The sequence below is a fragment of the Ciconia boyciana genome, chromosome 2 (assembly GCF_034638445.1).
Source record: "Ciconia boyciana chromosome 2, ASM3463844v1, whole genome shotgun sequence".
In the NCBI taxonomy this organism is placed as follows: Eukaryota; Metazoa; Chordata; class Aves; order Ciconiiformes; family Ciconiidae; genus Ciconia; species Ciconia boyciana.
Window position 1 is genome coordinate 144224383 of NC_132935.1, and position 16252 is coordinate 144240634.

The 16252-nt window shown below is 37.4% G+C and overlaps 1 protein-coding gene across 1 annotated transcript in view; it reads right to left on the bottom strand.

Moving 5' to 3' along the window:
- Positions 1 to 16252, bottom strand: part of ZNF804B (zinc finger protein 804B) — a 236379-nt gene that overhangs the window by 18631 nt on the left and 201496 nt on the right. Inside the window, exon 2 of the mRNA XM_072851500.1 lies at positions 9882 to 10025. Coding sequence (XP_072707601.1) covers positions 9882 to 10025 — 144 coding nt within the window. The remainder of the gene's footprint in view (positions 1 to 9881; positions 10026 to 16252) is intronic.

Genomic DNA, 16252 nt, shown 5'->3' on the forward strand with positions numbered 1-16252 from the left:
TCCTAGCAAAGCTAATTGCCCAGTATTTCCAAAAAGCTGACTACGGCACAGAATTGCCCCAGGTAAGATATGTACAGATGTGTTGTAACCTGCACAAGAAGTTCCTTAGTCTGGCTGAATAGTACCTTATTCTGCAAGTCATTCCACAGATATGAATTAAAGTACTTGTGAAGAGCCAGTAATCAAAGACAATCATAGCATCTGGCAGTGCTTTGTCCCTACCACCTCACTATTTGAAGCAAGACTTGTAGAGCCTGACCTTAAGATGAGACCAGTTATTCCAGTGATCTATTGATCTATTCTACTGACTTAAAAAAAAAAATGTGCAAAGTATGTGGTCTATAAGCAACAGTACCTAATGTTTGCTAGCCTTTCGAAGCTGGCATGTGAAATATAACGTACGTCTGTGTTCATTCTTGCCCAGTTCTTATTAGTTCATGGAGAACAGACATTTTTGCATGAATGGTAACATTTTACACAGAAGTAGGCAGAAAACATGCTGTATATTCTGCTTCTTCTGTCCTTATTACTGGCATTTAAAAAGTGGAAAAAACATCTGAATACAGACATTTAAAAAAAGGACAGCAACGCCCAATATAATTTGTCTTGTTCATTAAACAATACAGGCACAGCTCCAGCCTGACTGCCCTAAAAGTTAACTGAAAATGGGAATAATAATTTAAACATAAATATTTAGGTTCTCCATATCTATCCCATTTTCTTAAGCAATATCCTACGTACTGCATGTACTAGCATATCAGAACTGAGAACCAAAGAGGAATACATTGATTTTAATCACTCCTTTTTACACAGTATGAAAAAGAAGTATGACTGGCTCAAAACCACTTTTTATTTGAATGGAATGTTTCAGAAAATCTTTTGTTTCAAAATGTATTGAATTTACATGTAATTGCCATATTAAATCAGTCATAACAGAATGTTTTAATTAATTTGGTTTTGAGAATTTTTTCCTTATCCATATTTGAAATGGAAGCAAAGTTTGAAACAATGGTAAATTATTTGAACCAGAGATGATGAGTTTCAACCAGATTTATTGCACTTTTTGCCTAAATATAATTCAATAAGAAAATGTTTCTTGATGTTCTGGGTGGGGAATTATTGTACAAAATTAAACGCTAAACTGATATTTTGGGGCAGAATTTCGTATTTGTCTGCAGTTTGGCATCATCTTTTTTTTACAAATCTAATCCTGCAGATTCCTTGCTTATTTGAATAAACCATTCATTACACTACATCAACCATTCCTCCTGCTTGAAAAATTAGTTGAAAAACTTTAGTAATTAAAAAGTGTACCCTCTGAGAAGAACGGAAAGGACAAAAACACAGGCATTAATGAAGAGCACTTCCTCTAACTGACATTCTGGTTATTGCTATGTCTTAAATGCCAAAATCTGATAATACACTTCTGTAATTCCTTATATAATGAAATACTTAAGAAATATCTTACAGTCATTGGACCATCATTAACAACTATGAAATTAGGTGTCCCATGGGTTTTTTTCCAATTTAAAGAGGGTTAAATTGCTAATTTACATGTTAATTAGCATTCATTCTAAAGAACACCAAATCTAATTCCATAGCATCTAGCATTTAACAATTCAGCTTATCAAGACATTAAATTTAAAAGAAGCTCTGCATTATTTGCAAGAAGTTTTTTTGAGGGCTAGTGATGAAAGGAACCTCATTATTCTAAGCAACATGCAATTTAAAAAGGATGAATACTGCCAATTTATGTATCACTGAGTAATGAGAAAGCAGCAAAGCACTGGCAGGGCAGCAGGTTCAGCACTTCTTAATAAGGCCCACTGACCTGCACAGATTTGTAAGTTTAAAATAAAGAATTGTTTCTGGTGACATTTCTTTGGAATCTGTTGCCTCGAGTCATACCCAATCACCGGAGTGTGCTCAGTGGTATTTGATAATGTTGCTCCTGCTGCTCCGGAGCTACTCTGGTACATGTACTTGCTGTAGTGTGCAATTGAAGCATCTCTGTAGCATAGCTATAAATACAAGCCTCCCCTCATAACATTTTTGAAAATACTGCATGATATTATAAACTAAGCATTCACTTTAAGATAATTTCAAACTGGCAAAATAAATGTTCTTAGTACAGTGATGCCACAGACTTATTTACTTGTTTATTTGTTTTGCTTACTTCATACTTGTTTTTACTTGTTTTTTAACAAGTAACATTTATTGTAAAAAACCCAAATTTAACAATTTACTTGTTACTTGTTTACATCCTGCTTTTGCTCATATGCTGTACGCTACTCCTTTGCTTAAATGCTGATGTCATCCTGTATTGCTTTATGTTACCTTTATTTACATCAGTTTCTGTGGTGTGACACAACCTGATTGTCTGGTTCACTGCACTGCTACTTCAGCATTACAAAGATGCTGGATTGCAGGTACTTTGAAGCGCAGCAGCTGTGATGCAAACATGCTTTTAGAAAGGCAGGCTTTCTCAATTTCTAAATAACAGAAAGAAGCATTAAGGCCAAGAAAATAGAGTATTTTGGTCTTATATCATCTATCAGTGGTAAGAGATGGAATTATACATAAGCAACTGCATTATACATTTCATTCTTTGCTTTTTTCCAGACCCCAGCCATTTTTTATGTTGTGTAAGGCCTTTGTATTATTTTCAATACAACATTTTGTGCCAATATAATTCTGTTAGCAAGAATACCACAGGTATTAGAGTTGTGAAATGTAATTTTCTTACAGCCTATCTGGTTGATTCACTCAGTTCCTCAGCTGTAAGTGGAATGGCTTAGACATTGATGGCTCTAAGTGGCTGACATTGACAGTTTCCTCCTGTGCTTTATCCTGATATTCCCCCATATTTCTGGATTATTTCTCCAAGTCCTTCCTCTTGTAACTCCTTTTTCTCCCTTTCTTGTACACACCTGTCATTGTCTTCTAATTTCTATGTCTTTCTAATTTCTATGTACTTCTATGTCTTTCTGTTCTTGCAATTTCTGTCTCCCTCTGTCCATTACACCTATTCCCATAATTACTTCCTAAACGCACTTCTCCTTCTGTTTCCTCCTCATTTCACATCATCAGTTCTTTTGTAGCCAACAGCTTCATCTGCTGCACAAGATGGATTCATTCCTCAAGTACAGTCCATCTTCAGTACTGAGTCAGGGAGTTTTCCTTAAGGAAAACAACATGCAACCTGCGATTAAAGATTTTATTAAAGAGCAGTTATATAAAAGTATCAGATTAGGTTGTCCAAACAGTATTGATTCTGGTGCCTTATCACTTCCTTATTCTTGACTTTGCAAATACTATATATCTTCACTGTAATTTGCTAAATCTTGGGATCCAGAAAGAAAATTTCAGCCCAATCTCTGAGAGCAACAGAAACCTGGGTCTTAAAATACAAAATGTTTGGAAACCTTAATTATAAGCATCACAGCCAGTTCTGTATCTAACAATCCAGTAGAAACCATGGGGCAATCTAGTTTGTAATCAAAACTAATTTAGGAACAAAAGGGACAAGTAAAAGGAGTTAATTCACAGGAACTAATTCTGAAAGAATGAAAAGAACTTTTTAAGTTAATTATGGGAAAGGCAGTGTGAGAAAATGAAAACTGTTCAGCAAGAAATTATCAAAAACCTGCTCTTCGGGAGCAGTTACAGTCACAGCGGAAGTAATTTTTGGGAGTATGAACAAGAACACATACTGCAAAATCAATGTATGATGAAAAGATAAGAAACTGTGAAGCTATAACAGAAGTTAGAGAATGTCATAGGCATAAGCAACAATAAGAATATCACTGGTTTCAGAATGAGCAAGAGAACAGCGTGTCTTTAAGGTAAAAACATACTGAAATGATAGGACACACTATAGCAATGAATTCTTTCTTTTAGCTTTGGTTTTCACATGAAAGAAAACAAGACTTATGACAGAAATGTAAAGAGTATACTGTTTCCAAGGGAAGAGAATGATGTGCTTAAAAGGAAAGAGCAGGGAAAATTCAATCTGTATGTGTATTGTAGAATAATGAATAAAATAACAGTTAAGAATTCTTCAGCATCAAAACTCCCAAAATTCAAAGGGCAATAAATATTGTGATGAAGCAGAAGTGTCTGACAAAGGGTATAGAGGCACAGATGATCATTTTAAATAATTGTCTAATGGTGATAGTTAAAACATAAACTGGTAATAGATTTGCCTTGAAGCTAAAAAAAAAGGGGGCATTTCACTGAAAATAAATAATAATTTGTGGAAAAATCTGAGAAACTGTTGACCATATTGAATCATACTTTCAGTATTTTGATTTATGTGTTAGAAGCAACTAATCTGACTAGAGATACTTATGGTAAATGTTCTGAAGATGGAAAAAATAAATAATAAGTAATAACTTTCATCTCTAAAACCCCTCTCTTGTAAAACATCTGAGCATCCTTCATTTTATGTATTTGAATATTTTCATTTATTTTTGTGGGACTGGTTATAGGCATACATCTTGGAAAGTTCACAGTTGTTTTCAGGACTGGGCCTAATTTTACACCCTCCAAATTGCACACACATAACAATTTGTGTATGTGATGGGTGCTTTTGAGCATAGCAATCTATTGGTACCTAAAAATAGGAGGACAGTAACTACCACGCATACAAAACTCCTTTATCACTTCAAGTCCACTTACAAACCAGCTGTTTGAGGGAATCTAACATCGTATTACTGTTTCTCTTGCTTGACTCCTTTTTTCTTTTATCTTTAATACAACTCTGGTTCTGGCTTTCTCACTAGGGATGTGATGAATGTGAAAATTTTATTAAAAATATGCATGTATTTCTTAACAAGTATCAAACCAAGGTGATTTTTATGAGGTTACAGGAGCAGAATGCTGATGGCTGCAGACAGCACCTCTCGCTAAACAAGAGCAAGAAATGCTGAGGTCTTTTGCCATTCAGGTTATTTTCTGAGGAGGCCACAGAGAGTACAGACCTCATGTGCAAAACCTGGCCCTAAAAAAGCAGGCCCTTCTTAATGGCCAGTGTCCTGATGCAGAGAAACAGAAGCAGGGGCTGCAGGGAAGGATGTCAGCCTTGTCCATGTGGGAGTACAAGAGAGACAGTGGGTACACCTATATATATATATCAAGGAAAAAAAGCAGAGACTACACAAGCACATATAGTAGTGGACCTTTATGTTGGTGTAGCCCTTTCTGTTTGATTAGTGTGTTCTTACAGCTAAATATGATACTTTGTCCAGAAGAAGGCTTCTTGGTGTTGCTGTGTTTGCCTAATTTTCCATATCCCAAGGTGAAATCTCTCGGGTATTGCCAAACCAGTTTCCTTTCCTCCAAATGAAAATTGTTTGGGTAATAGGAGAGGTGTACCTTAGAGCCAAAATACAGGACTTACTTTTCATCCAATAAACATGTAGATGCTGGAAAAAACACCCTAAAGATGACCGAACAAGGTCTCAGCATTACACTCACTCCTGGAGCTTTCTCTGTCTTCACTTATCTGTACATTTTCTAGGTGGTAGAGGCAACGCTAGATAAATGTAAGCATATTTGCTAGCTTTGATGTTTAACAGGAGCTAAATCTCTGCCTGAATTAGAGTTTAAATCCACAAGCACCATAAAAGCTTAACAGCAAGTGCCCACAGCTGTACACACTAAATCAGACTTTCATGCAAAAAATATGCCCAAGTGCTAGTATGCATGGATTTAAATACTAAGATACAGGTATGTGCATGTGAACTAGTGTAGACTGAAAGTTCTGTTCACCTACTTATACAGTGCTGTCTGCTTCAAGAACACTAAAATTTAGATTTTTTTTTCATATGAGAGAATGTGATGTATTTAACTGTATGGCTAAATTTTGACAACAAAACTAAAAGATCTGTTTTGTCATCAGAAACCCCAAGATGGCAATACAGTCTTGTTTTTCTTTGCTGCTTATTTCTATTATTATTATCATCACAATTATTATATTACAGTACATGGAACAGATTTTTTATTTTCTCCTTTGTTGACATCTAAAAGCCTTGCTGATTGCTAAGGATTATTTATACAAAAATTGAAAGCTCCAACTACTTCGACATTAACTGAATGGATGAATGCTATGCATGACCTGGAGGTATTAAAAGATTCCATTTAATAATGTTAACCAAATAGACATCTCTGCTCAAGTTTGGCTGCCTTTTATAGATGCACGTGACTTAACAACCCTGTTAAAAAATCTATACTTCCATATTATTTTCAGCTTAGCATGTAACATACATCCACATATATTAATGAATAATGAATATAATGAATATAGGCTGCTACCTGAAAATGCATCTAAATACTAGTCACTCTTGAAGGAATTCACACCAGGACCCTTATCCTTTTCAGTGTTCAGATAGTTTCAACAGAGCCAAGGTAATCAGTTCTGATGCAGTTAACTTTTGTTGCAGAGAATACGGTGAGCAAGTGATAGCAAGCATCGTTTACCTTGATGCTTGATGAGAGATACTGCAGATTTATCAAATGTGCCACTGCCTGTGACTGCTGCCCAGGACTTTATAAAGTCATAGATTCCATAGCAAAGGAAAAACACAAAGGAAAAAGCTGTTGATTTTCGAGTGGGTTAGCTGGTATGTGCTGGGCCAATGAGGCATGTATGCACAGAGCTGTACATTGATGAAAGATTAGGTGCTCCCAGGAAAGTCACCCACACTCGTGCCCCAGCCTTGTTAAGTATCAGGCTTAACAACAGAGAGCTCAGGTAAAGCTGAGTGGGAGCACAGCCTTCCACTCAAACAGATTTTCTGGGTTCACTTTAACCAGCCTTGCACTGAAAGAAATTAATTTCCAATAACAGGTAATATCAATGAAAAATTATTATAGAGTAGTGCGTCAGGAAAGATGTTGGCAACATTAATTAAGACTAATGCTGTCAAGACAACAAAAGAAATAAGAGCTGCTTAATACTCAGACAATATTACTCAAAGATATATAACTCATGTTAGACCCTTCCAGGGTCATTACAATGTTACAAGATAATGAAGATATAGGCAGGGGAGATCTTTGATGTTCTGTCAAAGTTTTCTTTGTATGCATACATGTGTATATATGTACACATACATGTGTAGTATTTTTATATATATAAGTATGAATGTATGTAGCATGCAGAGAGAGAGAGAGAAAGTCTCTCTGAGTATACTGCTTTAGAATAACCTAATGCAGCAGAAAGACCGGTTATGCAAACAAGGCCAGATTGTCATCATAACATTTTGCAGTCCTCTGAGGACAGGGAAGGCAATGGCCTGTCCAAGACTCAGTACTTTCTGCTTTAACAACTGGTTGAAATCATTGATGAGAAAATGGATCACAAAATTAATTTTATAAAACCATAATATTGGGAGATTAGAGTCATAATTCTTTGAATAAAATCTGTTTCCTCTGGAAGAGAAACAAAAGACTTATGAGAAAGTAATCAGTGCAATATCCTTTTTTCTGCCTTTATATCTTCTCTAAACAGCTTTGCCACTTTAATACAAATTTCGAAGTAGTAGCATTTAAATGGGAAATCACATGGGAGGACTACACTGTATTGTTACTGAGATGTAAAGGGTCCCTCATTTTAATTTACTCTTCATTAGAAGAATGATGCTTAGAACATATCTGTGCAGATGACTAAAGAAAGGTACCCTCCAATTTCTGCTGGGAAACAGAAAACATACCTTAGGAGAACGAAGCTTTTCTGGTGGCTACTATCCCTCCCAGAACAAACATTTTGAAACTAAGCTAACTAAAACCACACAAAACCATAAATTAACTTGTTTTCTTTGAAGATTACTCTGATAAAAGTAAGAAGAATAAAGGCTCTTCAGTGACTGACTATAAAAGTCAGAGAAAAGGGTGCATCCACACTATTCCTAGAGGCAAACTAATGCTGTTCCCAGACTTGGCTGAGCAGTCAAGAAGTGAGAGAGGAGAAGAGACTGAATTACCCTGTCACATCAGGAGGGTAGCTAGCTAATCCTGTGCTAACTGAGCTTCTGAACTACATCTGAAAGGGCAGGATGGGGTGAGCTTGTACTGCCAGATGATATTCTGTATGTGTCGTGCATTTCTATGCAGACTCTTAGTTCCCTGTACTATGTCTGGCAGCTTTTAAAGCACTAAATTTACCTAAAAATTAAAAAGAGTTTTATTGCTTAACCATTCCCTTTTATAACGGAAAGCTGCCCAAACCTCCCCTGCCCAACAACCCAATCATAGATGGTGCATCAAGCAGGCTGTTTTATTTTGCATAAACTTAATGCAAACTCTTTGCAGGGGGAGTGTGTGAAGAGGGAAGGGCACAAATGGATCCATTTGAGTTCAGATGCATTTCTGATGAGTAAAAAAAACAGCTGAAGGGTGAAAAAAATTATTTGTGCAGCAAATGGGGATTTAGAGGGATTAGAGTCACATGTTTAGGATCTGGAAAAGCATTTTTTGTATTATTATAACCATTTTTATGGATTAATTAATGGAATGGTGATGTGAGGAATTGCTTTTGATTTAATACATAAATACATTAGATGAATCTAGCTCTGGTTTGGGAGTGATGGGCCAAAAGAGTCCCATTAATACCCACGGATAGCTGACTCTGGGCTGCTTGAATTCAGCAGGATGGTTCAGCATGATGGGTGGGCAGACGCTAGGCAGTTTGTTAATGCAGTGCTGTGATAAATGCACACAGAAAATTCTAGGCTGATTTACATCCTCTATAATACTGTAAAAGACAATAAGATTGCTTGCAGTGAGAGTGAGGAGTTTTGCCTTTAGTGCTGTTTGTTTTACTTAACATTTATTATTTCTAGTCCTCTGTCAGAAATACCAGCAGCTTCTAAATGATTCATGAATTTGCAAGGTAGCTCCTGACCTCTGTGTACCCAGAAGTGTGATCACCCAGAAGACACTAATACCCTGGCAACCTGAATGCACACAATACATGAGAACTTGAACTCTGTAATGCATATAAGCGCTAGTAGGAAAACATCTATGGAATCCTCTTACATGTTCTAACTTCTTACATCTTAGATTAGCAGATATGATCTGTTCATCAGAGGTTCAGAAACACTCATTCCTGAACTTTGCAAACAATTTTCTTCAAATTCTGAAGTGTCTATGTGAATTAATTGCATTTTCTTTCCATAATGCCAACTGAAATATGGATTTTGCTAAAATTGGAGGAAAACTATGATGCAAGAAGCAAACATAGAAGGATAATAGGTATATATGGGTACGATATACCTACCACATATAGATCTGATAAAGTTGATACAAAACCAATGACAAACAATTAGCATCTATTCTTTTCCCAATAGTCCAATATCTTGTTGTTCAAAAATAGCTGTTACTTTACATTATGTTTTGCATGCAAGGCAAAATGTATTCCACCCTGAGAAACATTATGAGACATAGATGTCAGCTTCAGAAACATATGCTTTTTTAAAAAAATAAACTGCTTTTCTGCCCTTGAAACAGCATGACCAGCTTCATCATATGCCTTCTGCATCCAAAAGAGGGACCTGGATATTTGAGGAAGTGATCCTTTCCCCTCCCTCTAGTTTATGAGCAATTCCACATTTAGATATATCAAATTCAAAGTGAATATTGGTATTGAGCACCTATCTAAAACTATAGACAGTGATCTTTCAGTCAAAGGGGCTTAAAAGATATTGAGATGAAGATTAAAACAGTGAATATTTTACATTTTATTTTAATGAAAAACAGCATGTTGAAGTCGAAAACATCAAATGTTAAATGGTCTTCTACTTGAGTGAATTTAGAAACCTCCCACAATCAATGAGGAAGGAAGATGGACTACTGTAAAGTGCACGGACATTTGTCAGGTTTACCTGCTTGTGAGCATGGTCATAAGAATTGATGTGGTTGTCAAATTCCTGGTGTTTGTGGTACTGCTTGTCACATAGTTCACAGTAGAAGTTAGCCTTCACATCCTCCAGAGCCTTGGCTGCAGCTTTCTCCTTCTCAGCATAGTCCTGCAAAGGCAGAAGCAAAGGAAGACACTTTGTTACGGATCACGAGCTCATGCTTCAGCAGCTATTTTCATCATCCACATTAAAAACACTAGCCTGACTAGGACTGCGAGATCACCAGGCTCCATCCTAGTATCAAAGTACACAGTGAGGAGCTTTTGGTCTTACGTTGAGTTTAATAAAATAGTTGTATTTCTCGAATAATTATTCTTACTACTTTTTTTAGGTACTGTAGTAAGAAAAGTAGAGAGGAATGGGGTATCAAGGAATACCGCCAGGACACTGCCTAGCTCCTGGGCAGGAGAGCTGAGCAGTGAAGAAGACATAAGCCACAAGCCACCAGGTAGATGTATACAGAGTTAGTCTGTTAACTACAGCACTGCCCCAGTTTGCACCAATGCATGTCTGCTCTTTCAGGTGTTATTGCTCAGAAGAAAGAAACTAGTTTTAGTCTGATACTAAGGCAGATCTTCATTTGCATTCTGCTTTCTACCTTCTATGAAATATTCCGCAGGGCCAGGCAGCAGCTGGCTATGGCTTGCTGAGATTTCCCTGGAGCAGAGCCACCTCAGCAGGAGCCTTTTCTGTGCCACCCTGTCCCTTCCCCATGTCTGCGTGAAGGAACACGCCATCCAGTCCACCCAAACTGAATGTAGCTGTCACCTGCCTGATACAGACCACAAGCACTGACAAGAGCACTAGCTCATGGCCAGGCTCGGGCAAACACAGCTGAAAACAGGGAAAACACAGTTAGTTTTTACATAGTCCCCCTCCATGTCTCCTTAATGACTCAGGTGGGTGCTCTGGAGAGTCAAGTACTTTGATTTCAGTACATAATATTAGGTAAAAGAGAAAACTTAAAACATAGGAACCAAAAAGTCACTGAGCTCCAAATAATGCACTTAAACAAGGGGCCTGATATTCAACAGTGACAGCAGACTTTGCCAACCTTATTTCTTTTACAAGGCCTTTGTTATATTGTTATTATTACTACACTTTCTTAAACATTTTACATTAGAGTTTAAAGAGCATACTTCTGACATGGAAAACATGAACAAAAAAGTTGGTAAAAGCAATTCATTTCATACTTGTATTGACAAGTTGATATTACTTGAGTGTATGTAATATACTGCCAGGGATTGTGGTAATTCATCATGTGCTGTATCATTTTACTCACTTAAAGAAACGGGGACTTTCTGCCACCAGGCGTTGCATGCTATGCAGTCAGTGCCGTCTGCTCTCTACATGCTTTCACCACCCTTTGCGGGAGAAACGCGGAGTACACCAAACCCAGGACATACTGCACATCTGGGACACTCTGGTTGTAGCACATCACACTGCCCAGCATTGCTCCAGGGACCACACCACAGTGGAGGCAAGCCTTTGGGCACAGCAGATCAACACTAATGCACGTTTTGAGCCTTTCGGAGGGAGAAGGACTTTCTTAATGAGTGTCACATGTTTCAAGCTGAGACTTGACCAAGCAGCAGGGGTGCTGGCTGTCAATGTGACACACTGAGCTTCGGCTAGCTCTGTGCTGTGAGTGCTTCTGCTCTGCCCTGGTCTTTACACCATCAGGTTGATGACAGTAGATCTTTCTCACACGGTAGCTTAGAGGCTGCCATTGCTAATGAAATTAACTTCACCTAAACTAGACTGTCTAGAAGTTAGGTGTATGGTCTAAGGCAGTATCCTAATCTTCCTCTGTAAGAAACAGAAAAATGATAGCCACTGCTAAATGGTGATTAATCCCATCTATTTCAAAAACCTATTTTAGGATGAGATGAAACTCTCGAGAGGTGCTATCTCTCTCCATTGACCACTCCAAGGCTCTAAATTACTAACCTGGCCTACATCCTTAATTCTTAGATTGCTGAACTCAGGGATAATGAATTCTATATTGTATTTCTTTATGTTCAATTCTTAATCTCCCCATGAAACTTGCATGAACTGACCTGTTTGAAGGCAGGAGGTCAAAGAGGAATTTTGTGCCTGGAATTTTGATTTTACATCTTACAGATTATGCCAATGACATATCAGTCCCTCCCACAGGGCAAACATCCAAATAAATCTCTTTCTTCCATGCATATGGCTCAGGTGGGTTAGTGTACTGTGGTATACTCAGATTGGCTACTTGTGAAAACATGTAGCCTGAGCTAACATTTCTCCACTTGAGAGGCTGCTCAATAATGGTAGTTAATACTTGATTGTACGGGGGGGGGGGGGAAATATTCTCTCAATCAAATAGTTAAATAGCTTTCATTAGTTATTTAAATCTACAAAGCCCATTAAAAAGTGATACTTTTCAGCTTATGCTTCAGACCCATTGTTTTGCTAGCATTAATTATTCAACGGGCCTTTGGTATAATTAAAATGCATAAATTAGACTGTGGATGCAATAGCATTAATTATGCAGAGATGTCTTCCCTGGAAGTCAAGTGTTGGGGGCAACATAGTTTTATTCTAAACTGGTAAAAATGTAAGTTTTGCACTCACTGGCAGCCAGCCAAAGCATAATTGGTTTTTTGGTTGTTTTGTTGGTTTTTTTTCCAGGTCCGAACTGTCAATTAAATGTTTACAGCCTGCTCCATCTTTGCTTCTGCTGAAGGAGAAGCCTAATTATTTGAGGTGAACACACCACATTACTCTCTGTGAAGCACAACTGAAACTGCTGCTTGTGAGCATTCCAAACTGCCAACTTTATCTTTCTCAGCAGAAATTAATACAGTTCCCTTAGCATAAAGATGTTTTAAAATAGCAACAAGGCAGCTCCCAGGTGCATCCTAAGATAATCACAACTACCTCCATTGCCTTATTGCTTAATTATGCTTGTCTACCATGGCAAAAGATATAATTTCCTGCTTGCTTATCAATCAGATGCAGGGAAATTGAATGCTACATCACATACTTTAGAAAGGTCATGGATTTTTCTTTCTCTACAAAGGCATAAGAACTTCTAGCACTCCAGTAAATTGTGCATAGTCAAATGAATTTTCACATCCAGACTGCTAATATCATCTTCCTAGGACTATAGAGACCAGTGGTCAATTCTGGCATAATAAATGCAATCATGGGAAAAAAAATCTGTAGAATTACATCTGTAAAACACATATGTGATCATGAACACCTGACTACACCAATGCAGACACAGGAAAGCAGGAAAGATGCACCAATGTATTTTGTACTGGGGGCCACCAATGGTAATGAATATGTGTGTCACAGTCTCATAAACTTTATTCTGGATCATATGCTACTTACTAATGACATATAGCCTGGGTAAACGTGTGTATACTTATAAGATAACATAAGTTAGCAGTTCTGTCTTTGAGCTATCAACAACAGTAAGTACAAGCTGATGTCAGGAGTGATGCAGTTGTTGTAGGTAAGAACTCTTAGAAACCATGGCTTAACTACCTTCTATGTTGCTGGATGCAGATAGTATACTGCGTAAGGATAAATGAGTGCAGAATATACCTGAATGCATTTTTTCCCTAGAAGCCTGCAAAATAGTTCCATATTATAGATTGTAATTACATTCACATCAATTTGGCCCACAGAGGCACATAACTGTAATAAATGTTTATATATTGGATTAATTTAAAAAGAATACTTCTATTGCACGTTAGGCTGGAAGTGCTTTCACTTAGCAGCTACTTTTGCAGTATGCTTCTTATTGTGAAAATGCAATTAATGGTATCTGACATTTCATTTTCTAATATAGGGAAAATCAATGAAAAATCCCATGTAACTGAGTTTTCTAGAATGTTGCCACTGACACCTAGTCAATTAGAAATCATTTATTAAATCCAGAGTCTGTAAGAGATGTTTAATAGACTCCATGGCCATTAAAGTATGCTGATCCAGACAAAACCATACCACATTGCCTGCCTTAGTAACTGATAGTAAATATATCTGCTATGTTCAAATAGACTAAGGTGAAAAGTAGGTCACTTGATATAGTAAACTTTCAGAGGCAGTTTTCGATAAACTGGTGGATTTCTACAAATCTAGTGGAGTAAATGCATAGTGCTTGTACATAGAACATGAGAAAAATGTAACATCATTATCCCACTTTTGGTCACCTATTTCTAAATTAGAATGCAAAATTAGTGGCAGAACAGCTAACTCACATTAATGCAGAGCTCAGTAAGTGACAGACTGCTCTCTCGTTGGAGACATAAGCAATCAGAGTTGTTAGAGTTTGATAACTTAAATATAATCCTGTGAACCAGATTAGATATGAGTGCAAGTATTAAATACTGATGCAACTACTGAGGTGGCTCTTGGGGGTTCTCAGACTAGACTTTAAAGAATAAGTAGGACAAATATAAGCACATGAATAAGCTACAGAATTATATTCTACATCTAAGAATTTAAAGTGCATTTTCATTAGTGACTTAGATGACAAAATGAACTGTGATTATATATGAAATCTATGAATGATACTAATTAACAGCACAGGGCATAAAAATGCTTTAGGGACCAGGATCAGGATTCAAAATTACTGTAATAATCTTGAGATATAGTCTGAAATCAGCAAGATAAAATTCAATAAGATGTGTGTCAAGTGCTGCACTTTGGAGAGGGAAATCACATTCACCAATACTAGATTGTGAATAGCTGAGTAAACACAAATGCAAGGAAAAAGGTCCAGGAGGTTAGAGTGGAAAAGAAATTAGATGAAAGTCAACAATGAAAGTCAAGGCAAATCATGTTCTGACATGTTAATAGTAGTGTTATATGCAAGATGCTGAGGGTAATGATTCCACTTGATTCAGTATTGGTGAAATGTCAGCTGTAAAATACTATTGGGTACATCTACACCAGCAAATAACTTGGCTCCTGGAACCTGGCCCTCCATCATCCCCACTCCATGTGTGATAGTTCATTCTCAGGCTTTCATTTCAGAGTAAACTTGCTAGATCCCTTTAATATAAAAATGAGTGCAGTTCCAGAATAACATTCAGTTCAGGGACCACGCTTTACAGGCAGCAAGGATGAGACTTCACCAGGCTCTCCATGCCCTGTATAGTCTTCCAACAACCATCAAACTGCATTCCCCCAGGCATTCCCATCTCATGGCCTTCCCCATGGCAAGCAACACTTGCATGCCGTAAGAACTCATGCAGCATCATGCCACAAAAGAACTACCCCGTCAGTGTTTTAACATAGCCCTCACACTTTTTCAGACAGACTGAAATAAAAACAAATATAACAATTATACCTGAAGGTACTACACGAACTTGAGGAGACTTAGGCTAAGTATGGACATAACCTGTTTGCCCTGGGATGCAGAGTGGCTGACAGTTTTTTCTACATCACGGGGCCTGAGAGACTAGCCCTGCTTGTTGGGGCAGATCAAAGTGTAGATGTAGCCTTTGAGGCAGTTTTGATCCCCACAATCTCAGAAAGATATAGATGTACTTGGGAGATCCTTGAGCAGGACAGTAGGGATAAGAGGTTTAAAAGTGAGTTACACGCTCAAATTAGGCAAACTAGATTTCAATCTGTAATTCATATTTTCATTGGAGCCTTCATGTGAGCACTTGTAAATAACATTTTTTGAGGGAAATCTGTAGAACTGCCTGGGCTGGTACAGAACATCTCTGGATGGTCAGGACCTGCACATGGATGGGTAGAGACAGCAATTGTAGAACTTTCATTGTGAGTGCTCATTCACCACTTCTTCCTCATTCACCAGTTCTTGGGATAACTGCACATAATTTTTATGCCCTTATATCTTTTCTTCTGCAGCTACAGCAAACCAGATTTTAAAAGATCTCTAAAACTCAGTAGGCAGGTGATACAATGCAGGAAGTAATCAAAGTACTTGTATGCAGTGTGGAACTTGAGAACCACACAAATGTCCTGATATTAGGATATGCAACTGAACATCAGGATGGTTGAATTAATGAACTTTTCCCTGAATGCTCTCTTTTTTCCCCTGGAGAAGACTATGCTGTCTTACCTAAAGAATTTGCTAGGGAAGTTTAGCTGTGGAGATAGATTAAAAAGCAAGTAATTTTGTTCAGCTGCAATAGCCAGTGTGGGATCTACAGTGAGGAATTACAGAGTTATCTATTGCAAAGGAATTTTTTCTTCTTCAAAGGCAGTAAATACTGTCATTCTCAGCTGACTTATAGAGGGCAGCTCCTAACTTCTGCAAATAAATACATCTTCATATTTTTCACGCTCAGACAATTACTGCAGCATTTTCAATTGTATACATT